Source organism: Hemiscyllium ocellatum, assembly GCF_020745735.1.
Source record: "Hemiscyllium ocellatum isolate sHemOce1 chromosome 27 unlocalized genomic scaffold, sHemOce1.pat.X.cur. SUPER_27_unloc_1, whole genome shotgun sequence".
Taxonomy (NCBI): Eukaryota; Metazoa; Chordata; class Chondrichthyes; order Orectolobiformes; family Hemiscylliidae; genus Hemiscyllium; species Hemiscyllium ocellatum.
The window spans coordinates 226,480-252,279 of record NW_026867476.1 but is presented as its reverse complement, the minus strand read 5'-3'; the positions used below and the strand labels follow the sequence as shown (position 1 = coordinate 252,279).

At 41.0% G+C, this 25,800-nt stretch overlaps 1 gene segment (V, D, J or C); it reads right to left on the bottom strand.

Moving 5' to 3' along the window:
• Positions 1–5,954: 5,954 nt before the first annotated feature.
• On the bottom strand, positions 5,955–11,370 carry LOC132807040 (T cell receptor alpha variable 38-2/delta variable 8-like). The segment is given in 2 exon segments: positions 5,955–6,295; positions 11,325–11,370. Coding segments are annotated over 2 exon segments (387 nt in total).
• Positions 11,371–25,800: the final 14,430 nt, after the last annotated feature.

Genomic DNA, 25,800 nt, shown 5'->3' with positions numbered 1-25,800 from the left:
AGAGGAAGAGAGGCATAGAACAGGAAATAGAAGCTACGGGCCGAGTTACTGTAGACTGAATTTGACGATGTGTGTGCTGACTCTCAGCTGCTCTCCGAGCTCATGGATTGGAAACAATGATGGCAATGTCTCCAGTCTGTGACGTGACCTCTAAACGTGGAAGACATTACTTATCATGGTTCAATAGTCTATATGTTTCGTTATAGTTACAAGTTGTTTGATCTGGATGGAAGTTTAAACACAGAAAAACATTCTTGATATCAATGCCATTTCTACCGTCTTGTTTTTTGGAATGGTTGGCGTTGCAGCTGGGACGACCAGCCTGTCCATCATTTTTACTTCACAAACGGATATAATCTTAAAATTACATTTAATTGAAACAAATTTAAACAAGAATCATGTTTTTTTTAGATCAGGCAAAATTTCTTTTATCATTTTCATACAGAAAACATAAATAATGAAAGAAACATTAACCAAACAACATGATACAATGTAGATTGCAAGTGCGGGGGTAAGTATTACTGTAAGAGTAATCCAGAGTCTCGGAGTAATGCTCTGCAGCCAGTTAGTCTGGTGGTAGAAATTGCAACTGTGTAAATTTCTAAGCCACTCTGTTCAAGAGCAATTATGAAAGTGCAATAAATGCTTCTTTCCCAGAGACACCCCACATCTCACGAATGAATAAGAAGCCGTCTCATGTCGAAGGAATACATATTGTCATAGCGATCACCCATCAAGAAAACATTTTAAATCCAACTGCCATCATTTTACAGGCGTACTTCAAAATATTTTAAGACTTATTGTTAATGGTACTTTGCCCTCGCAGCTCCCTTTGGCAACGTTCCAAAGATATACAATTCCCTGAGAGGAGAAATTCTTCTGCATTCTGTCTCAAGGCACCACTCCATTATTCTGTGATTGATCCTTTTGTCTGGACATTCTCCTATGAGTGCTAACTTCCTCTCAGCACGTACCCTTTCATGTACCTTAAAAATCCTACAAGTTTCAACATGATCACTTTTCATTTTTGGAACTCCAGGATGTATGGTCTAAACTTGTTTGACCTTTGATCGTAAGAAAATCTCTCCAGATCAGAGATCACCCCAGTGCACTTTCGCTGAACAGACTCAAACAAAATTATACCTTTCTTTTAACATCAGACTTCCTGATTACCTGCTGCCCCTGTGAACTAGCTTACTGTCCCAGAATGTCTTTGTGTTGTATCTTTCTACAGTTATTAATCCAATTAAATAATAGCATGCTGTTTCGTTCTTCTTTCCAAAATGAACAATGTCACATTTTACCTCTTTACTTTCCAAAACTGAAACTGTTTGTGCCCTTCTGACAATTTCCTTTCCACCTGTTTTGGTGCCATCTGCAAACTTGGCTGCAGTGCATTCGCTTCCTTCCTCCAATACAATACATTATGTAAATATTTGTCGTCCAAGCACTGATACCTGCGTTACCCCATTGACCACAGGTCATCAGAACGAAAAATGACTTTTCCCCACTTGCTGTTTCTTCCCTTCATCGAATTCTTTGTTCATGCCAATATGTTACCTCCAACACCCCGGGGGCTGTTATTGCATGAGTTAATCTTTTTTGATGTGTCTTGTCGAACGTATTTTGGAAGTCAAAATGAAAACATCTACGGGTTCTCCACTATCCAATCCAAAGTCTGACCCATTGTCACTTTCAGTAAGGCTTAAACCACCGGCGGTACACTCACATCCGGCCTCATGCCTCTCAGTCATCATTGCCTTTCATTTTTTTCTCACTTCTTTGCTCTGTCTGTGATCTTGCACATTGTCGTTTCCAGATCTCTGATTTGGAACTGCAAGTACTTTTTAACAAAACTGAATCCTTCAATATGAATGTCACTCACTGGGATAGGATTTATTGTCGAAGACTCATTACCTCAGGGTAGAAATAATGAGTCACTTCTTAATCACACTTAGAAATTAATGAGATGTGATTTCCATTTCATGAAATCAAGTGACTTGTTATATTAGAAAGCAATATTCCAAATGTATGCTTTACGTTTTTCAGAATTCATTCTAATAACTTTCCAACAATTCGTGTTAGTCCAATTGGCGTGCAATTTTCATTATTTTTTTCCTGCCTGTTTTTTTAAAGTATCCTGTTGACCATCATTCAATTCTCTCGCACTTTTTCAGAGTTCAAGCATTTTTGGATAACAATTGCAATCAGTCCTAAGATCGCTGGTGGGATAAATTACATTGGATTCGAAAGAATTTTAACGGAAGGTGTTTGCAACTCAGGCAGAGGCACTTCTGGGATTTGAACACTGGATTGCCTGTTTAGTAGCCAAGCTCCAAGCAAGGCACAGTGCCACCATTGGGCTGTTTCTGCCAATTTCCTAGGACAGTTTGTCATAGGAGATAAGTATTTTTTTCTGTTGCAATTTTGTTGAGTGAGAATGTCAATTATATTCGACTTTTGAATAAAAACGCAACATTCACTCTGAACAGTCACCAGTGAATACGCACAGAAAGATGCAATCTCCAATTGCTTTGGTTTAAAAGTGATATTTTGATCTGTTAAGCTAACAGGATGAGGAGATGCCCTCATAAAATGAGAACCATTTACCCCGTCAATTCCCCAAGAGGGAGCATCATAAAAAGAAGAGAATGTGTGGATACTCTCGCCCTCTTGGAGGCCATTAAGCACATTAATAAACCAAGAGAGAGCATCATAAAAAAAACAGAGAGCCAATTTGGTTAATTGATTAGGAGTGATTTCTGAGTCTTTGCAAACAATGCATAGTAAAGTCTGACCAATTGTCACTTTCAGTGAGGCTGAAAACACCGGCGGTACACTCACATCCGGCCTCATGCCTCTCAGTTATCATTGCCTTTCATTTTTTTTCTCACTTCCTTGCTCTGTCTCTGATCTTGCACATGGTCGTTTCCAGATCTCTGATTTGGAACTGCATTTTTTTAAAAACTAAACTGAATCCTTCAATATGAATGTTGCTCACTGGGATAGGATTTGTTGTCGAAGACTCATTACCTCAGGGTAGAAATAATGAGTCACTTCTTAAAATCTTGAACTCCTTGGCACTCGGTACAATTGCGATGGCAATGTGGATTGAGTTCCAGAATTTAGACGGAGCGACAAAGAATAAACAGAAATATACTTCCAACTCACAGTGCTGTATGCCTGCAGGATGCCTTGAACGTGACAGTTTTCCCACATACCTGTTGCTGCTGTTTTTCTGGATTGAAGCGCCTCTCATTAGGTTGAATCAGCAGGTTAAGAACGCATATGCTATTTGCATTCAGAAATTCGTTTGCATTTGGAAAATTCACACAAGAGAAAACGGTGAGAGACAAAAATATCCAGATCCATACCTATGTTGAAACAACATTTTCAATGAGGTTTTGCATTTTATATATTTCAGCTAGACAGTGTCCTACCTGGAATTGCTATTTAAATTTAAATCAGGGCCGAATGAGATTGTTTTTCCCTTCTAAATCCAATCTATTATTTTGGTAACACTGTGAATGACTCCTTCAGTTCGGTTCACTCGAACATTTAATTGCTGGTTTCCAATTTCTCAGTATTTGCGTTCCATATCTGAATGATGGAATTTCTGTCACTCAGCGGTATCCCTCGATCACACAAACCGACTCAGGCGATGTTACTGTCAACTTAACCTGCATCGATGATATGTACTCTTTCAACTGGTGCTGTCAGTAACTGGGCAAACAGCCTGAGTTCACAGTTTGGATGAAGAAAAGCCTTGCTACTGAATTCAACGCAGGTTTCATTGAAGCTCGGTCTATTGATGCTCTCTTGCAGTCAGAGAAGTAGTACCAATTGCCCATCTTGTAGCTGCTGCAATCTGATACCGTGATTTGTTATGTGCTTGGAACGAATGGCTGATACAATTGGCTTCTGGCTGACACCTACCGCATTTTCAGGGGAGCTTGTAACAGCGGGTCACACACAGATACTCCAGTGGATTCCTGTGATAGAATTGTTGTGTGAGTGGTTCATGATCACTGAAGAGCGTCCTGATGCCACAACATTAACTATTACCTATCAATGTCCCAGATTGAGTCTGCCAAAGACCAGAATTGAAGTCAATGGTCGTTTTGGCTTCATTCGGTCATCAGAATTTTCTTTTTTTTCCATAGTTTTGTGTATATTTGGAACTTACATTGATAGACTAGTGTGCGTTAAAAGACGGAAGTGGTTTGGGATTTGTCCAGAAGCGAGGTTGATCAACTATGTTCTTTTTCACGAGTGGAGCAAATTCGATGCGCAAAATGGCCTCCTCCAGCTCGCAATCTGTGTTCATGTGCCAGCTCTTTGATGTCATGAATCGAGAACAAAGGATCTGAAGCCGCTTGGGTGATGACTGATGACTGTGACAAAGATCATTCAATCGGGATGGAGATCGGAAAAGACACATTTTTTTTTGTTTCAGTTGAAACAATTGTGCTTCGTTTTGTTCCAACCAATCTTCATGTCAACTATTCATATTCATGTTTACCCTTGGCCATAGAAATCTTCATTTTAGTTGTGTTTCTGTGTCTAACAACATACCCTTTGATCGTGAGTCTTGATTAGAATCGTCATTTCAATACCATTTACTTGCTATATCACTGCAGGTGTTAATTTTGCAGATCCGAACTCAGAAGCTGGTTACCATGACACAACTTGAAGGAGATTCAGTGATTGTTCGTTTCAGTTGTTTGACAGCAGTTAATATGTATATCTTGCAATTCTACTGTCAGGAACCTGGTAAATCTCCGATTTTCTTAATCTATATCACTGACTATCAAAATGCCATCAGAGGAAGTTTTGAGTTGTGACAACTCGATTTTTTGGATCACTGGACACCTCAAACAGTGAGGGAAGTTTCGCTGTTGTTGAGCTGCGGCTATTGGCCAGCGGCGTGTATTATTAAGAGACAGAGTAACAGGAACCAGAGGGAGCATTGGACAAAAACATTGCTATAATGGTACAAAATGAACGGAATGAGAAGTGGAAGATGCATGGGCCTTGCAGCGTGCAGAGAAATCAGGATTTCCTTAACCTCATTTTCAAACGAACTGAATTGAGACATTTCCGAATATTTAACAACAGAAAAACAAATGTGTAGCATTAGAGAGAGTGTACCTCTGAACATCATTCAAAATGTGGCTAAGGAATTTCTGCCATTTTATACATTAAACTATTGTGACAGACGAACTTTCTGCAATATATGAATTAACTTCCTCTTCCAGTCATTCATGACTATTTAACAGAAAAAGGAATGCATCACTGAATCGGTAAGAAACATAAAAAACAATCTTTATTCGCTTACATCCATTCCTGTTGAATTCAGATATATAAAAGCCTTTCTGATGTTCCCTAACGTTTTTATTTTTATTTCAATTGAGGTTTCATATTCATAACGTGTTCTGACCAAGAGTGGTAACGCCTGTCCTTTCAGATTATTGCTATTAATATCATTGTTCATTATCCTCTCGTTATATCCTGAAAATATCCCCGTTTACTGTGTTATATATATGGATTTTTGTTCTTTAACATGTATATTTTTAACATTGAACGGTGTTTAATCAGGTTACTGAAATTATTGGGAATTTCATCACTTGGCGGTCTGCTGTTCACACTACATCCTGGAATCTCACGTCGAAAAATTATGAATTATCCCCCAAAATAGTGGTAAACGGATTTGGGTAGTGCCAGGCAGATTGCAGAGCTTGTATTCTCGAAGAGTGTCAGTAGGGAGTTCCCAAATAAACAGCAACCAATTCGGTCCACTCGAGTTCAATATAATAATCAGAATACTATTCGCTATGACCAACTTGAAATGGTGTTTACCTGGATTGTCCTCTGGGTATTTCCCCTCAGTCAAATACACCGAAATATCAGTGTATGACTCGCTGTTATGTTCAACCGTCAACAGGCTACAGCAGTTATTGTACGAGTCTTTCACTGTCTTGCATCGTTGTGAGCCTCATTGCACAGAAGTAAACGGCGGTGTCAGACAGTAGCAGCCCTGAGGTTTTCAATTGGTACAATTTTTCCAACTGTTGGATTTCATCAGAAAACCGGGCCTGAGCAAAATCCGCTTTCTTTACTGCACCGCCACTCGTAAGCCTCCGGACTGCGAACTCAGGCTGTCTGTCTGGGGACTGGCGGTACCAGAACAAGTAATCAGCATCGTCAGTGTAGGTACAGTTTAAATAGGCATCTTCTCCCTCTGTCCGTGTGAGAGAAAGCTCACGCTGAGTAACAGAATCTCCATTGTTCAGGTCTGGAACACAGGTGAGAAATTAACAGTTAAGTATTCGAATGAACAAACCACATTTGGAAATTCACGTTGTTTCCTAAAATACGGTATAGAAATTAGAGTAGAAAGAGCTGATTTGATAGATTGCGCCCATGTCCATGTGCATAATGGACACAAGAATCCTTCCTCTTCTCTCCTCTCATTCCCTTAAGAAAGCTCTTCACACTTTTCTCTGCATCCCTTTCATCTGGTCTCTTCTTAAATACATCATCTTGTGAACTCTAGACATTCATTGTGGAATGCCAAGCACATTTTAACTGATATCTAGCTAAACTTCCTATCCAAGTCCAGAATCTAAATGTTTTCATCTGTGTACTGACAACATTTAAGTTACCCTTAGACTTTGTGGTAAGAGAGAAAGGACACCAAGCCTTCACATTGTTTCCTGTCAGTTTGTAATCTCTCCTTTCCATCACTGTATCCATAAATCTGTTTATGCTTTGCTTTCTGTCCCTTCATTCCTCGTGTAAGAGAAAGGCCAGAAGTGCACACCATAAACCAAGTGTGTTCCATTCCAGCTCCGATACTTGCCTTATGTGAGTGCACTGTTTCACGATTTTATTCTTCAGACATTAATCCATCTTTTAAAGTTTAAATCCTTACCAAAAATGTAAATAATCCAGATGACAGAGAAAAGGGCGAGATGCATTGCTATTGCTCTGGAATGCGAGAGACCTTTCTGTGCCACAGAAATCTGCAAAACCTCGGAGAAGAAAAGCTGGTCTCATTGGCTGCGATGGATTTGATGTCACTTCCTATGAATCATGCAGTATGATAAGCTGAATTTCGATGCTTATTTCAGACAAGAGAGACATGAATGGTAGACTGCGATTTATGGAAAAAAGCATGTCTAAATATAGGTATATTGTTCTTGACTGACCCAAGAGAAGGTTGAATCATTCACTGAAAGCAGAAACAAATGGATCTCTAACTTACTCAATAAAGAGCTTGATGTCTAATTGACTTGACAGATGGTTTTTTTCTCGATCTGACCTGACAGACAATTTGCCCTCTAACTCGGCAGACAGACATCCTGTCCATTTAATGACATGAATTAATTACATGGTCTCACAATACCACGTTATAGTCCAACAGATTTATTAGGAAGCACTAGCTTTTGGAATGCTGCTTCTTCATCAGGTAGGTGTGGAGCAGGGCCAATTCCGGATGAAGGGTCATACCTTCTGTGCTGCAGATGCCTGTCATGCTGTGCTTTTCCAGCACCAAACTCTGGATTCAAATCTCCAGCATCTGCAGTCCTCACGTTCGCCCATATGGTCATGTGCCACAGCTAACTGATGGCAGAACAGCCCTCCGAAAGCAAGTGCTTCCAGATAAACATGTTGGATTATTTGCTGGAATTGTGTGATTTTAAACTTTGTTCACCCCAGTCAAACACCGGTTGCTCCACATCACGAAGTAAGTAGTTTAACTGCCAACGTTTAGTTGTTGAAATTAGATGGTGACGTTCCCACACAATGTCCCGAATCCTTCTCTGTTTGCAGAGTGGTGAGTCCTGATAATCGTCTGCGCAGGACATACACCAGAAAAATATTTTCACAGGTCACTGCTTATTAGCAGCACCTAATAGAGATAGGAGAAGGTACAACCTCCATATACATCATATCATCCGTCGTCATTTCCGTCACCCCACCACCAGGGATATATTTCCCTCCCCTTCCCTATCAGCGTTCTGAAAAGACCACTCCCTCTGTGACTCCCTTGTCAGGTCCACAACCCCCACCAACCAAACCTCCACTCCCGGCACCTTCCCCTGCAACAGCAAGCAATGCAAAACTTGCGCCCACAACTCCTCCCTTACTTCTCTCCAAGGCCCCAAGGGATCCTTCCATATCCGCCACAAATTCACCTGCACCTCGACACACATCATCTATTGCATCTGCTGCACCCGATGTGGCCTCCTCTATATTGGGGAGACGGGCCGCCTACTTGCAGAACGCTTCAGGGTACACCTCTGGGATGCCCGGACCAACCAACCCAACCACCCCTTGGCTCAACACTTTAACTCTCCCTCCCACTCCACCGAAGACATTCAGGTCCTTGGACTCCTCCATCGCCAGAACATAACAACACGATGGTTGGAGGAAGAGCGCCTCATCTTCCGCCTGGGAACCCTCCAGCCACAAGGGATGAACTCAGATTTCTCCAGTTTCCTCATTTCCCTCCCCACCTTGTCTCAGTCGATTCCCTTGAACTCAGCACCGCCCTCCTAACCTGCAATCCTCTTCCTGACCCTCCGCCCCACCCCACTCCGCCTTATCACCCTCACCTTGACCTCCTTCCACCTATCACATCTCCATCGCCCCTCCCCCAAGTCCCTCCCCCCTACTTTTTATCTTAGCCTGCCTGGTACCCTCTCGTCATTCCTGATGAAGGGCTCTGGCCTGAAACGTCGAATTTCCTGTTCCTTGGATGCTGCCTAACCTGCTGTGCTTTAACCAGCAACACATTTTCTGCTCTGATCTCCAGCATCTGCAGACCTGACTTTTTACTATAACAAAACACAAGCATTTTCCTCAATTTCAATTGATTCCGCCTCCTGGGGAAGCATCTGCTGCGATTGGGACAGTACAGTCGCCCCAGTAACAGTGGCTACAAAGTAGAAGACATCTGTATTTATGGCGAATTCATCCTTACAGAAAATATTCACCTGAAATCAAAGCCGTGGAAGTTGCCATTTATTTCCCTGCATTTTGCTGGTCCATGAAAGTTGTGGATCAGGAATATTACGAGAGAGAAGAAAACAGAGAATGAACGTTTCGAGTCAAGTGTTCTGCACTGACGAAGGGTCATTCGACTAAAAATGTTAACCATCTGTTTAAAACTGTTTTGTCGGACCTGCTGAGTTTTTCCATAAATTTCTGATTTTGCTCAGATCTCCAGCATCAGCAGTTCTTTGATTTATATCATTGGCGAATTGGTTTAATTGTGATTGAATCGAGTGTTTAATCAAAAGTGTGATTTTGATCACAAGGAAGATGTGTGCCTTTACCCAGAGTAATTGATCAATCCAAGTAGTTTACACGTTCTCACTGGCACAAGGCTTTGAGACAGATATCTCATTTATCTCATCCAATAAGAAAAGCCTCTGCAGTACCTGTTGTATTACTGGTGAAGCACATTCAAGGCAGTGAACTTCACTTCCATTGAAGCTACGGTCAAATCCAGTTCCAAGCATCAAAGGTGAATATTTCGTTTTGCTATAGTTCTGTACGTGGTGTTGAAGCACATTTGACATTAACAATTCTTTCTATTTAAAGAAGCTGCAATGCGGGAGCAAGTACATACGCCGTGTCTGTTCGGCCCTCTCAATCAATTATCTTCCTATATTTAGGCAGAGTCTATGAAGTAAGTGAACAGTGTCATTGAATTTACAAATGATGCATTGATGTCAATGAATTTACTTTAAGGAGCCTGTTGTTGTGACTGAGCTCGGATAGACATTACTTAATTGCACTGGCTGTTTATGATTGACAAGATTCCTTCTACTAAGGCAATGATCAGCAAATTATGGACTGTGTTGGTCAAGGATCCCTGTAGGATAGGATCGTCAGACTGCCATCTTGTGGAGCAAAGTGATAAATACTTGTTTCTTTGCGTATGTAGATTCAGGCAAGAAATGATTGAGACTAAGAGAGTAAAAGTAAAGGGAGTCAGTGGACAAAAAGCTGACAGAAGCACAGGGAATTAAACAGTAGGAAATAAAGCGTTAGAAATTTAGGTAAAGATGATCATATTAACCATCGTGACGTGGGGGGACTGAGGTGACGGTTCAGTGTGAGAAACATATACAGGAGTTTGGAACCATGGGGACTCAGAACTAAAGAAAAACAACAATTGGAGAGTGAGGCTTCGAAGGTATAAGCCGCACAATTGGAGACTATTGATTGATATAAAAACAGAATTGGAAGAAGTGTAAAAATATAATAAAATATCATGTATCATGGAAGATGACAAGAGTAAATTCTGCGATCCACATGTAATTAAATTGTCAAAGCAAAAGTGGGCCTCGATTTGCATCAGGGAACTGCAAATGTTAGCGTTTTATCTAAGATCAGAGATGTAATTGTTTCCATGACACATATATTTGAGAATTCCAGTGATTATTTCTATTTGCAATTTGCTCCAAAGCGGAGTGGGTATTTATTTTTGTGAATTACAACTGCTCACATTACTTGACTTCTGTGTTGAAAAGTGGATGACTCGTGCCAGGAAACTGGTGACCATATAAAGTAGAATCAGACACTCGTGGATGGTGGTGCGAACAGAATTACTCAGAAAATTTGAGATTCCATGTAAACAGCCACTCTTATTCATAGGGCGTTTTTAGTTTTAGGCACTACTACTGCTTTTGACTGATTTCCCAGAGAGACAAGAACTTACTGAGAGTAGCCCATTAAGCATTTTGACTTGGAATCATGTAGCTGTCGCTAATATATCGCTATGCACTACATTTTGGTGCTAAATCTTTGCGGAAGAATGCACTAGATGTGGATTCAGAAAGATTCGGTTGCCTGCACTGGACAAGCGAAATGTGCACATGAAATCTGGATAATGACATCCACCTCTTTCATTTATTGTATCCGTTGCTCCTGATGTGGTCTCTTCGACATTGGAGAGACTGGATGACTTCTCACAGAGCGTTTTCGGGAACATCTCCAGGACGCCCGCAACAATCAACCCCACCGCCCCATGGCCCAACATTTCTTTTTCCCGTCCGAGGACATGCAGGTCCTGGGCCTCCTCCACCGCCTATCCCTCAGCACACAACGCCTGAAGGAAGAAAGCCTCATCTTCCGCCTCAGAACACTTCAACCACACGGCATTAATGTGGACTTCACCAGTTTCTTCATTTCTCCCCCCAACCTTACCTCAGTTCCAACCTTCCAACTCAGCACCATCCTCATGACCTGTCCTACCTGCCAATCTTCCTTCCCACCTATCCGCTCCAGCCTCCTCTCTGACCTATCACCTTCGTCGTCCCATCCATTGATTGTACTCTTTGCTATCTTCCCCATCCTCTTCTCTGACCTATCACCTTCATCCCAACCCCCATCCACCTATTGTACTCTTTGCTACCTTTTGCCGAGCTCCATCCACTCCCATTCATCTCTCCACCCTGGAGGCCCCCTGCCTTCAATCTTGATGAAGGACTTTTGCCCGAAACATCGATCTTCCTGCTCCTCGAAATGCTGCCTGACCTGCTGTGCTTTTCCAGAACAACTCTAATCTAGACTTTGGTTTCCAAGATCTGCAGTCCTCATTTCTGCCTACATCTGGATAATGGACTATCACGACACAGTGCCAGCTCCAGTTTTATTGGATATAAATATCAAAGAAATGTCAAATGTGACATCTCACAACAGCGAAGTATTCCATGTCAAGCTTTGGAGGAAGCTACAATAAATTAGTCGTTATATATACTCCTTATTAGTTTTACACTAGTTACTCTCTATTTTACCATAGAATATTCCAATAATTTCGAGCTTTTTGTTACATATTTATATTTTTCTATGCTTTCACTTTGCTGAATGGAGTCTTTGATTTTTCTCAGTGCTTCCTTTTGTTCTGTTGGAACATTATACATTTTTGTGTGATAGATAGACTTTATTTCTAAAGAGAATTAATATTTTTAAGACACGTCATAATTTTCCAAATGTAAAGTTGGGAAATGGAGGGGATTCGTTTCACATCTGAAAGATGACACTATTTGGAATCGAAACAGTACCTTTCCAGTCCTCACACGTTCTCATGCAGATTTTCTCAGCTTTTCTATTTTTCCATCTCTTACAGATAGCATATTCCTCCTTATAATATTTTCTCAGACAAGATCTGCTCTACCTGATTGTACCATTTATTTCCTCGTCTCCACCGATCTCCTGGTTATACTCACACCTTTTTAATATCAAAGTGTATTGGTGGATTTTAATTCGTGTTCTGTATCAGGTATATCACGTCGATGTGCAGTCTCCATTCTGTCTAAACTTATGTATCTTCAAAGGGTTCTTCCTGGTGAACAAACTCTGTAGATTTTGATCAATTTTTGACCATTTACTGTCAGAGCTGAAAATAAAATATTGCACTGTGAAGACAGCAACACGGGTTATAGAACAAAGAATATTCCAGTGTCGGAGAGTCTCGTCAACCCTCGATGTTGTGCCGACTGGTGGAACCAATCTGAAGCCTATTTATCTGACACTTCAATTTTCATCCACATGTTTATCCAATGACCAGTTAACTACCCTGAGAGTTGGCGAATCTACTACTGTTGTAGTTAGTGTGTTCCACCTCGCCAATACTCTCTACATAAAACAACGACTTCTGACATTTGTCCAACATCTATCACCCTGTTGTGCGAACTACCACCATCCGAGTTAAAAGGCCACTCCATACAACCCTCCCATTATTTTAAAAATCTCAATGAAGTCACCTCTCAACCTTCTTCTCTGTAACGAAAACACACTCAAGTCCCTTAGCCTTTCCTCAAACGACCTTCCCTCCATGCCAGTCAACATCCTAGTAAATCACTTCTGAACCATTTCTGAAGCTTCCACATCTTCCCAATAATGCAGTGAACAGAACTGTACGTAATGCTCCAAGTGCAACCGCTCCAGACTTGCACAATTGCAGAATGCCTTCGTGGCTCCAAATCTCATTCCTTCTAAATAAAAGCCAACACACCCTATGTCTTCTTAACAACCCTGTCAACCCGGGTATCTAGTGTTATGGACTAGGCCAGACCATCAAAAACATTCCTAAGCAGGCAGCCCAAGACCTATCTTTGCAGTAAGTGTGCAGTGAAAATTACCCGGTGTAAGGTAGCTAGGGTGACTACTAGATTTTAAAACGAAAGCGTCACAAATTTTCACAATAAAGCACAAAAACAGAAAAAAAATCCCCTTTAGGTCTCAACTTATCCAGCTTGCATTACCTATGCTGTCCCAATAAGCAAACTCCCTTTACAACACTGTATAAATGAAACGCATGCTTTCAGGTTAAAGTTGAAGGGCAGAAACAAGACAGCGTATCCACACATTTCCGTATTAAACGTCCCTGTTCAAGGCTGAATTAAAACTGAGTTGGAGATGCCAGTGTTGGACTGGAGTGTCCAAAGTTAAAAATCACACAACACCATGTTCAAGTATATTCCATAACCCCGTAATGAAGGAGCAGCGCTCCGAAAGCAAATGCTTCCATTTAAACCTGTTGGCCTTTAATCTGGTGTTATGTGATTTTGAACTAAAATCTGCTCAGCTCAGCTTGCTAGAGAGCTGACTCTTCCCCTCTCTTCACTTGGGTAACTTCTAATGCATGACCACTTTGGTCTGAAGGCTCATCTCTTTACATATAAACAATGGGACTCCTAGAGTCCTTTTCATCTCTGTACTAAACCAGACTGATCGGAGTCTAGCCTGGTTTATTGCTCATCTGAAAAAAAAAACCAAGGGTAGCGCCTCCCAGAGCAAAGGAACAGCGTTTAGAAATGAAGGGACTAGCTTTGTGACACATCCTCCCTAAAAAAAAACATCAATACTAAAAGATGGTTGCATTTTGCGTCCTAGGAAATCCCGGTTAGTAGTTTAAACACACTGATACTCTATACTGACAATATACATGCAAACACGCACAACCAAATGAAATTTCAGGCCGGGTTACACCCACCGCCAAATTCCTCTGCATCTTATTCGAGTCTCAATAACACGTCAGTAATCACGTTTTCGCGACCTGCCAAATGCACAGTTGTCAAATTGAATGACTGCAACAACAAGCCTCATCTAATCAGTCTGGCCTTTGAGACAACAAAATCACCCACAGTTGTCAATGGGTTTTGATCCGTGTACATGATTGTCTCAGATGCATTGGTGAAAGTGAGGACTGCAGATGCTGGAGTTCAGAGCTAACATCTGTGTTGCTGAAAAGTGCAGCAGGTCAGGCAGCATCCAAAGAGCAGGAATATCGACGTTTCGGGCATGAGCCCTTCTTCATGAAATCCTTAAGAAGGGCTCATGCCTGAAACGTCGATTCTCCTGCTCTTTGGATGCTGCCTGACCTGCTGCGCTTTTCCAGCAACACATTTTTCAGCTCAGATGCATTGGTGGTGATATAAATACTGAAATGTTATAAGGCCAACACCAAGCTTAAAATTTCTCTCTCCACCGTTGAATATTTCTGTTGATGAACGTTCAAGATCTTGGAAAAATACCCGATGGATCTTTCTGTTCCCTCATCATCCTCCTGAAGGAACACTGCACTGGCATGCACATCACTGACATCGGTAGCCATCAAGAAAGGTTTCCTTTCATCCGCTGTGGCTAATACTGGGTCAGTGGCTAACACATTTTTAAGGATGTCAAATGCCTTTTGACAGTCCTCTGTTCACTGGAACTTCTTGCCTTTTTAAAAAACAATTTCGTGAGTCGAGCAGCCGCACTGCTAAAGCTCAGTACAAACTTCCGGTAAAATGCACTCAACCCTAAGAACCATAGTGTTGCCTTTTTCGTCGACGGTGCAGCAAATTCCCCAATTACTTTCGTTTTCACATCCCGTGGGGCCATTAGTCTATGTCAAATAAAGTGGACCAGCAATGTGACTTGGACATTGGCAAATTCACTTTTAGCTACGTTTACCACCAAGTCTGCCTTCCGAAGTCAATCTTAAGAAGTCTGATAAATGTTGTAAATGTTCCTTCCACGAATGACTAAAAATCACCAAGTCTTCAATATACACCATACAGTTGGGTAATCAGGCAATGACCTCATTAGTCATTCTCTGAATTGTGACTGGAGTGTTTTCATACCAAATGGCATGACGTTGAACTGATATAGCTCATTTGGCGTTACAAAAGCAGAAATTGCCTTTGCTTTCTCTGACAGAGGTACTTGCCAATAGCCTCTGAGCAAGTACAACTTAGAAATGAAAATTGCTTGTCCCACTTTTCCGACACAATCCTCCAATTGTAGAATTGGATATGCATCAGACTTTGCGATTGTTGACACTACCGGTGGATACCAGCTGGATATGGCACCATGACAATGGGTGAGCTCCGATCATGCCATCTTGGAACATGCGCTCTATCTCCCTCTGAACCTGTGACAACATTGGAGTCATGTCTATAATGACGTTGCTTAACCGGAATAACATCTCATATATCAACATCATGCACAATTAGGTTAGTACTTCCCAATTTATTTCCGCATATTTCCCCATGTGATAGTGATACCTGTTTCAGGACATTTCGATTTTCTTGAGAAATAAACCTCTGATCCAGTTTCTTCCTTCTGTGCTGTAATTGGTAACATCTTCTCGTCTGCTTTCCTCCCCTGTCAAAGTACCCTTTGAGTATATTCGCATGACACAGTCTGTGAGATTTCTTCCTGTCTGGAGTCCTTATCAAATATTTCACCTCGCTCAATTTACTCTCGTTTTGATAAGGTCCACTAAACCTTGGTTTTAAAGATTCACTTGTTACTACAAGTAACACTAATATCGTATCCCCAATGCAACATTGTGAATTTGTGATTTCTTATCTGCTTCTTGTTTCATTGTATTCTACGATATTTTTAAATGCTGTCCAGGCAACTCTCCAGCTCTATTTAATCGTTCTATAAAATTTGACACATAGTCAAAATGGGTGGTCTCTGAATTCTGACATACTAATTTCTCCTTAATCAATTTTAACCTTCCTCTGACAACATGCTAAAGAAAAAATCCAAATGGACTGAATTTTGTCGATTCATTCGGTGCATCTCTGATCGCAAAAATAGTGGAAACGGAATTCTCTTAACCCAATCACCTGGATATTCCTGACCCTAAGTCCTCAACATGGTCTTTAGTGTTTGATGCCATCTCTCTGGCGCTCCCTACAAATCCAGATGCTACACAGTAGATTTGAATTGCAGTATTCCCAAGTTATTCTTTAACTACTTTAATGTAATGGATGTGAAGTTTGATCCTTGATCTGACTGGATCTGTATTGGCAGTCCGTACCTAGTAAAAAAGTTCAATAATTCTTCCACAACCATTTTAGCTGTGATGTTGTGTATTGGAATTGCCTCTGGAAATCTCGTTAACACATTCATTATTGTTAATAAATACTAATTCCCACTTTTTGTTTTAAGTAGGGGACTTACACAATCAGTTAAGACTCTTGTGAAAGGTTTCCCAAATGCTGGAATAGGTATTTAAGGAGCAGGTTTTTATGACTGCCTGTGGTTTTCCGATTAGTTGACATGTATGACAAGTCTGCCAAAATTCACTGACGTCTTTGCGTAGTCCAGACCAGCAAAATTGTCTTTGTATTTTACCCTGGGTTTTCTTCACCCCTAAATGTCCTCCAAGTGGTAGTTCATGCGCCACTCGCAGCACCCCCTTTCTATAACCTAGTAGCGAACAAGATTGTTGAACTTCTGCCCATTTTTCATCTGCTTGACTGTGTGTATGGTCTCGATTTCATCAAGACATCATTTGCTAAGTAATAACACACAGGAATGCATTCACTTCCTTATTCTGCAATTTTTTTTTATATAACTGTTTTAGCTCCTCATCTTTATGCTGTAATTCAATTAGATTAGCAGAGCTAGGCATACTTACATGTTTACTTATATGCTCCATCTCTGTCCCACTTATCTGATCAAATGAAGTTTTGGATAATAGTGCAACAGCTTCCTTATCTGTGCCTTTGAATCTTTTCTGCTTCGGCTTGTGCCTCTGTGATCTTGTGATTAGGCAATTAGGGAAAATTCCTGTATAAACAGCCCCTAGGTCTTCAATTGCTTGCATCTCCATTGGCCTTTTGACTAATGTAGGCAGCACGCTTACTGGTGCATCAGCTATATCATTTGCAAGGACAAATTGTATTCCTCGAGCTGCGAGTTTGTCTTGTACTCTTAACACAAATAGTCCACTCTTCCTTGAACTCTCTAGCCTCACTTTACATAACTGAGCACTTTTTGTCTCACCATTAATTCCTGTTACCAGCACTTCCACTAGCAACAGTACCCCAGGAGTGCATATCTCCTCATCCTTTAACATTACAGGCTGAGGATGTTTTATCTCTTAATATTGTCACCTCCTTACCGATTTGAATAAACTTTAAACTTGCATGTATATTTTTAAGCTGATCTGGCACTTCTGCCTTAATCAAGCTCTGATCATCTTGTACCCTCTGAGGCAGTTGTCTAACTTCCCTTGTGCTTTTTGTTAGTAGTCCAACACAATTTCCAGGTTTGTCTGGTTTTCCTACATCTGGCTTTCTCCTATCCCACCAACACTGATTGCGTGTGGCCCAATTTATTACAATGAAAACACTGGAGCTTATGAACTATTTGTCCTCCTCAAGGGTTTTTCTCCCCTGTGGTAAACTATCCTTATGAACTTCACTGACATCTACCTTTCCCTTTTCACGTGAGGATTCCTGTTAGCCCCAATTTCAATCCCTCACGGACTGAAACTGATTCTGGAAGACAAACCGAGTTTAATGGACCAGCTCATAATCATCAGCTATTTCAGCTGATTTACCTCTCTCCTCTTCCACATGAGTTCACATTACTTCAGGCAGCGATTTTTTGAATTCCTCCAAAATAATTACTTCTCTAAAGGGTAATTATAGGTTTGCTCAATTTTAAAATCTCTTATCCATATATGGAAATTACTCAGTTTGATCCTTTAAAACTCAAAATAGGGTTGACCTGGGTCCCTCCTTCGATTCCTGAAACGTTGTCTATATGCTTCTGGTACAAGGTCGTATGCACTTACAATGGCTTCTTCACCTTCTCAAACTCCCCAGAAACCTCCTTTGATAGGGATGCGAATATCTCACGAGCACTACCCACAAGTTTTGTTTGGATCAACAAAACCCACATTGTCTCTGGCTAATGCGTTGTTTAGCCACCTTTTCAAATGAGATGAATAAGGCTTCCACATTTTTCTCATCAAATGTATGCAATACTTGAACATAAACCGCTTCTTACTTGGCTTCTGACTACCAAGGGCTTGCTCAACGTCACTCTCTTCCACACAAAGCCGACCCTCAGCCTTTATCTCCAGTCTTTTAAGCTGATTTTTTTAAGTATCTGGTTTTGAAGTTCAAACACTCTTCTTACGTTCTTTGTTATCCCTTTTCCCCACTCTTCTGCTTTTAATCGTAACTCAAGCTGCTTCATTTCTGCTGCCCTTTCCTTATCTCTCGCCTCCCACTTAAGCTGCTTCATTTTCAATCAAATTCTTGTCATCTGTATAGTTTCTGATGGTTTCTCCAGCAAGTTTAAATGCTGACCTGCTGCATTATCTCTCCTTTGCTCTCAGAAGCATCGAGGTCTTATATAAAAAATGGCAAACAGCAGTGGTCACAAAACAGATCCTGAATGTACACCACTAATAACTAAAATGAAGGATGAACTTTTTCCATCAACCACCACCCTTTGGCTTCTTTCAGCTAGCCAATTTCTGATCCTAACCGTTAAATAACTCACAAACCCATGCCCCCATAGCCTCCGTGAGGCTCCTTGTCGAACGCCTTAGTGAAATACATACACACGATATCACCTGCTTTACCCTAATCCACTTGATTGTTCGCCATCTCAAAGAACTCAATACGATTTGTGAGGTGCGATGTACCTTTCAGAAAACCGTGTTGGCTATCCCTAATCAATTTATTCCTCTCTTGATGATTATAAATTCGATCTGTTAACAACGTTTTTAAACACTTTACCTACAACCGACATAAGACTTACTGGTCTGTAATTACCAGGGTTGATTCCTCTTCTTGAAAAAGGGGACAATATTTGCTATCCCCCAGTCTTCTGGCAGTATTCGTGTAAACAATGACGACATAAAGATCAAAGCCAACGTCTCTCTGATCTCCTCCCTGGCTTCCCAGACAATCTTGGGATAAATCGCAATTACCAGAATTTATAATACCCCCAGTTGACACAGTCGTAGCCACATTGAACTGCATCAAAAAATGTAACCACTTTATGCACAATAAAGAGCACTGATTCGACGAATGCTATGTTCGTTACATTCATAGGTCATCTCTATTGGTTACATATCATTTCATGGTTGGTCTCCCATTAACATTGATTTTAATGGCCAGTGTTTTTGTGTCAGATAAATTACATTGGTTTTCAAATCATTCAGGGGAAAACGGCACATCAAAAATGACCGTAATCAAAGTGAACCAGAAGTTTAAAAAAAAGCATAGTCCCATCCTGTTGTGTTTGATAAAAAGATGCTTCTGCCACATTCAAACTGTCGCTTATTTTGAAAGTTGCGATTTCAATGTATCATCATTTATTCATTTAGCATTTTTTATTCCTGTATTAGTTGATTTAAATATGCTGGCATGCAGAATAAATTCAGAGTCAAATTATGAACTGCGAAAAATATGTAATGAGACGATTTCTTCCATTATTCAAAGGCTAACGTAAGAAATTCCAGCATGAACTGTGCAGTAGAGATCGGCTATTTATTTAAGTCATGCTCACCTAGCACACATTCCCGGTTTCAATATAGCTGCTCCTGCATTCATAGCGAGCACAAAAAAACTTAGCAATCTACGTAAGTCGGGGTCCATTCTGATACAATTCCATTTTGTCAACCATCTTAGTAAGATTCCAGTGTTCTGACGGGTGGTGGTTCAGGTCTGGTTTGTTTTCATAAGTCTTTAGGACTCTGGAGGCCTCTAGCAGCTGTTATTAATAGTTGGTGAAACATGCAAGAAGAACTTATCTTTAATTAGTTTTATGGACACGACGATTGGACTTAAAGGAACGATTGTCTGCCGTGTCGTATTGTTTTTCTGGATACAGCCTGCATCTAGATGAATTCCTCCATCATTCCTGTATGCATGTGCATTGCTCACTGGCACTTTGACCAAGTAACCCTCAAATTACAGCATCAATATATGAGATCTTGGTGATTTCTACATAAGAGCATCTTATTAACTTGAAGTTGAGAATTGTTCGACCCTTCTGCAACCACAATTGTTTGCGACTGAAGCAGCCATTGCCACTTGGAGGCTGTTCAAGTGCTCCTGCGCGGATTGGTGTGTTATGCCCTTCTTCATATTCACCAGTCACCACCTGTCAATTCTTCCACGTTTACAGCAGGGGACTAATAGATAATAACGTGACACTAAAATAAATTAAGCGGTGTCTTGTTACTCCAAGAGGTGATCCTTCTGCCAGTTTGGACAGTACTGTTGTCCTTCCTGTGAGCGAATCCCTGATAATTTCATCCTCTAGTTTTCTTTAATGCATTCACAGGATGTGGGTGTCTCTGTCAGGAAATTGTCCATCCCTGTCAAGAAGATAAGATTGAAGCATTCACTGCAAATGTTAGGCAAAAGGGGCAAAAGGATGATCTTTCTCGGCTCTCCAGTGGTCTTGAGTATGACAGATGCCTGTCTTCAAACATTTTGATTCAGTCTATTTATTTGCAACACTGGATATTGAAAAGCCTATGCGCCCCGAAAACAGTCTGTTAATATTCCTGAAGGCATGTATTGCAGATCTTGTGGTTGCTTTAGCCAAATATTTCCAATACAATTACGTAACGATCATGTAACTGAAAACGTGAAAAATGTTCCTGCTATGTCCTGTACATCACCAGGACAAATTCAACCTAGTAAATTACTGCTGCACCAGTCCACACGAGGTTATTAGTAAAGTGACCAAAGGTGTAAGCAACAGTACTATCAAACAGTACTTGTTCAGCAATAACTTGTTTATGGACTCCTGGTATCAATTTCGCCAGGGCAACAGCGTTTCTGTTCAAGTTGTAATCTTGGTTCAAACATAGATGAAAGGGCTGACTTGCAAAGTCGAGATGAGAGTTTAGAGTGACAGGCCTTGACTGCAAGGTCACATTTGGCGGAGTGTGGTATCAAGGAAACCAAGCAAAACTATAACCAGCATAATGGCAGTTTAACCTGTCTGCTGATGGATACCAGATGGAAGCATAGGAATACTACTATCGTTTTTGGAGACTGTTTTGTCAGTCGGTGCAGACACGATTGCCAGAACAGCCTCTATTCTTTAGGGTAGGTATTCTATGAGTAACTCACCACCTGACTCTCCAAAGGCAGTTCACCATCAATAATGCACAAGTTAAGAATATGATGGAATACTCCCCACTTGTCGTGATGATTGCAACAACATTCAACAAGCTTCACACGATGCAGAACCAAACAAATCGGTGGCTTATCAACACATCGAGGAGATTTATCCCCTGCACCAATCAACTCAGCAGCAGCAGTAAGTATTATCTGCAAAGTGAACTGCGGAAACTGAACAAAGATCCTTTGACAGCACTTCGAAACCAATGACTACTTTCATCAAAAAAGGAAAAGGAACACATACAATGTAATACTACAACATTTCAGTTATTCTCCAAACCGCTCACCATCCTGACTTGGAAATACATTGGCGTTACTTCACTGCAGCTATGTCAAAATTATGGAGCTCCCCCACTTCATGAATAATTTGTCAATCTATATCATTGTAGCAGTTCAAGAATGCACCTTGTTGCCACCTTCAGAAGAGGGTAATTAAGGATAAGGAATAATTATTGGCGAGGCAGTGACGTCACACTCCATAACGCAATTTCATAAAATGTAAGCCTTTTTAAATGAACACCAAAACACTTCTGAAATGTAATGAGCATTTTAGCCTATGCTGCCAAAGAGGCTGTAATTTCCTGATTGCCGCCTACACCTAGTGAAAGAAAAAAAAATGAGCTGCTATGCACTCTATTTTTTTTGCATCTTACCTGATAGTTATGGGCACTGTGAATGAAGAGGACTTTGGCAGTTCATCCCCATCACAACTTAACCACGGGAATTATAACTAGCAGGAGTGAAAAACGCTTCAGGAACACAAAATCGATTTCGATTCGATCACCTTATCCCGTCAGCCATGACCACAGCACTTGACTGAGACGTGCCGTACTGACAGGTTGGTTGGATGTCCGTGGGATCTGGATTTGATGATAAAATCTGAATGTTCTGAACTAGATCTACAGTCAAAATATCCGGCTTTGAAAAGTGTTTGTTTGATTCTGGCCCCCAAGAGTGATAACATTCGGACTAGGCGATATAGATAATTTTTTTCATTCAACGTCATATAAAGAGATTTAAAATTGCAAATGGCCGAGGAATTTGGAGAGGAAGCGTTTGGGCCAAATGTCCAGGGGAATAATGGAAAATTCACTCCTGAAACATCGATTCCAGATACCATGGTGGCACCTGAAACAAAATATCTATGATTCTCTGAAAAAAGGACAGAGAATGTTGGGTCACGTTTGAAGTTCTCACTGGAAGCTCCAACGCTCTGAAGCTTCCCACTGAGTCATCAGTAATATCATTGTGAAATTCCATTTATGATCTACACCACTTCCAAAACAATGCCATGCATTTTCCTTAACATTTAGAACACAGAGAATAGACCTTTACAGAGTAGTACATACCCTTCAGCCCTCAATGCTGCACCGAACTATGAAACCAACCTGAAGCCCATCAAACCTACACTATTTCATTCTCATTCATATGTATATCGAATGACCATTCCACGCCCTTATTATTGTCTGAGGAAAACACCTACCTCTGACATTTGTCAATTTCAAGCTATGTCCCCTCATGCTCTCCATCACCATCTGAGGAAAATGGCTCTCGCTGTCCATCGTATCGAATCCTCTCATGACCCAGTATGTCTCTATTGCATCTCCTCAGAACCTTCTTCTCTAACGAAAAAAGCTTCAAGTCCCTCAGACTTTTTTCATATGACCGCCCCTCCATACCAGGCAACATCTTGGTAAATCTCCTACGCACATTTCCAATGCTTCTACGTCTTTCTTACCATGCGTCGAACAGAACTGTATGCAATATTTCAAATGTGGCTGCCCCAGATTTGTATAGCGTTGCAACATGACCTCTTGACTCCGAAACTCAATTCCTCTCCAAATAAAAGCTAATACGCCGTATGCCTTCTTAATAACCCTATTACCCTATGTGGCAACGTTCAGGGATCTATTCACATAGATATCGTGCTCTCTCAGCTCATCTACACTACCAAGAATCTTACTATTAGCGCAGGACAGCACTCTGTATTCCTGTTGTTCCTTCCAACGTTAAAAACATCATACTTTTTCGCATTAAGCTCCATTAAGCAGCATAGCCCAGATCTGTACCTTATCGATGTCCCTCTGATCCATGCACCACCCTTCCGCACTGTCCACATCTCCATCTTAGTTGTCATCTGCAAATTTACTTATCTATCCTTCAACGCACTCATCCAGGTAATTTAAAAATTGACAAACAGCAGTGGTCCCAAATCAGAGCCGTTCCGTGCACCACTAATATTTGAACTCCACAACAAACATTTCCCATCAACCACCAACCTTTGTCTTCTGAGAACTAGCCAATTTCTGATCCAAACCGTTCAATCACCCTCAATCACATGCCTCCGTATTTTCTGCAATAATCTACCGTGGGGAACTTTATCAAACGCTTTACTGAAATGCATATATATCACAGCAAACACTTTGCTCTCATCCGTCTTTTGGGTCCCTTTGTCAAAGAACTCAGTATGTTCTGTGAGGCACCACCTACCCCTCACAAAATCACGTTGCCGCTCTCTTATCAAATTATTGCTTTCCAGAGGATTATAAATCTATCTCTTGGAATCCTTTACAACATTTCACCCACAACCGAACTAAGGCTCACTGGTCCATAACTACCAGAGTTGTCTCTTCTTCCCTTCTTGAAACATTAGCTATCCTCCAGTCTTCTGGCAGTATTCCTGTAAATAATACTGACTTAATGATCAAAGCCAATTCTCTGCAATCTCCTCCGTAGCTTTCCAGAGAATTCTAGGATAAGTCCCATCTGGCACAGGGGACTTCTCCATTTTCACCCTTTCCAGCATTGCTAACACCACCTCCTTATGAAGATTAATACCGTCTCTTCCAATAGCCTGTATCTCAGTAGTCTCCTTGTCAACATTGTCTTTTTCCTGTGTGAATAATGACGTTAAATGTTAATTTTGTGCTGCTCCTATCACTTAGGACCCGAAATACAACTTCCCACTTCTGTCCTTGACAGACCCTAATCTTATTCTGGTATTCTTTTATTCCTATAGAATACCCATAGAAAGCTTTCCGGTTCGCTTGATCCTACCTGCCAAAGACTCCTCATGTCTCCTCCTGGATTTCTTAGATTTCTTTTTCGGTCTTTCCTGGTTAACTTGTAATTCTCAATCACCCTTACTGAGCCTTCACTTCTCAACTTTGCATAAACTTCCTCTTCCCCTTGACAAGAGATTCAATGTGTTCAGTAAAATGGGATTCCCTCGCTCGACCTCTTCCTTTCTGCCTGACAGGGTATATACTGATACAGTAACCGTTCCATGAACGATCTCCACGTTTCAATTGTGCCCATCCACTGCATTTCCTTCCCCGTCCTCTTCGTCGTAAATCTTGCCAAATCACGTCATAACTGCTTTTTGACCAGCTATAACTCTTGCACAGCAGTATTTACCTATCCCTGTCCATCGCTAAAGTAAACGTTACCAAATTGTGGTCACTATCACCAAATTGCTCACCTACTTCCAAACCTAACATCTGGCCTTGTTCTTTGCCCACTACTAAATGCATAGTGGCCTCGCCTCTTGTTGACCTACTTACATACGCGTCAGTAGATCCTCCTGCTCAGATTGGGCAAAAACTGACCAATCTAAAGGTGAACCAAAGTGTTTCCTGTAAATAGTTAGAAAGCTAACGTCCCCCATAACACCTACCCAGTTACTTTGACCCTATCCAGAATAATCTTTGCAATCCTTTCTTCTACATCTCTGAGCTTTTCCGAGGCCTTTAGAAATCTTCCAACAGCATGACCTCTCCTTTTTTTCCCTGGATTTAACATTGTCCTGCTGTCTACCATCATTCAGAAATCAGATTCGCTCACAGACCCACACAAATTGAATTACAAACAATGGGAAACAATCATTGATTGGCAAGAATCCAGTTAGCTCATTGTCAGATTCAGAAAAGTTAGCTTTTCCATAAAATGAAATAATTTTAATTGTGAATTCTTTTAGGAAATTGATGCGCCTTTTATTTACTAGTCTCGCACAGAGATTGTGCCGATGATTCCCGGAAGTTCAGTGTGCAGAACTTAGTCTCGCTGCATTTTATTTGAAGTCTTGCCTCGGTTTGAAGGATCTTGTGTTTCAGGGATGGGCAGCAAGCCGCTGTTTGATGCTGCAGTCACCACTTTTTGCTGGCCGCAGGGGATTGGAGAGTGTGTGCCAGAAATCTTACTGCTTTTCTGCTTTTCCTCGTCTCGACTTTGGAGTCGAGGAAGAACAAATCTTTGAGGGGTACGTTTGCTTTGAATCAGTTCATGAATTTCTAAAGGCTCAGATGTGAGACTTATAATGATCTAGCTAATCAAT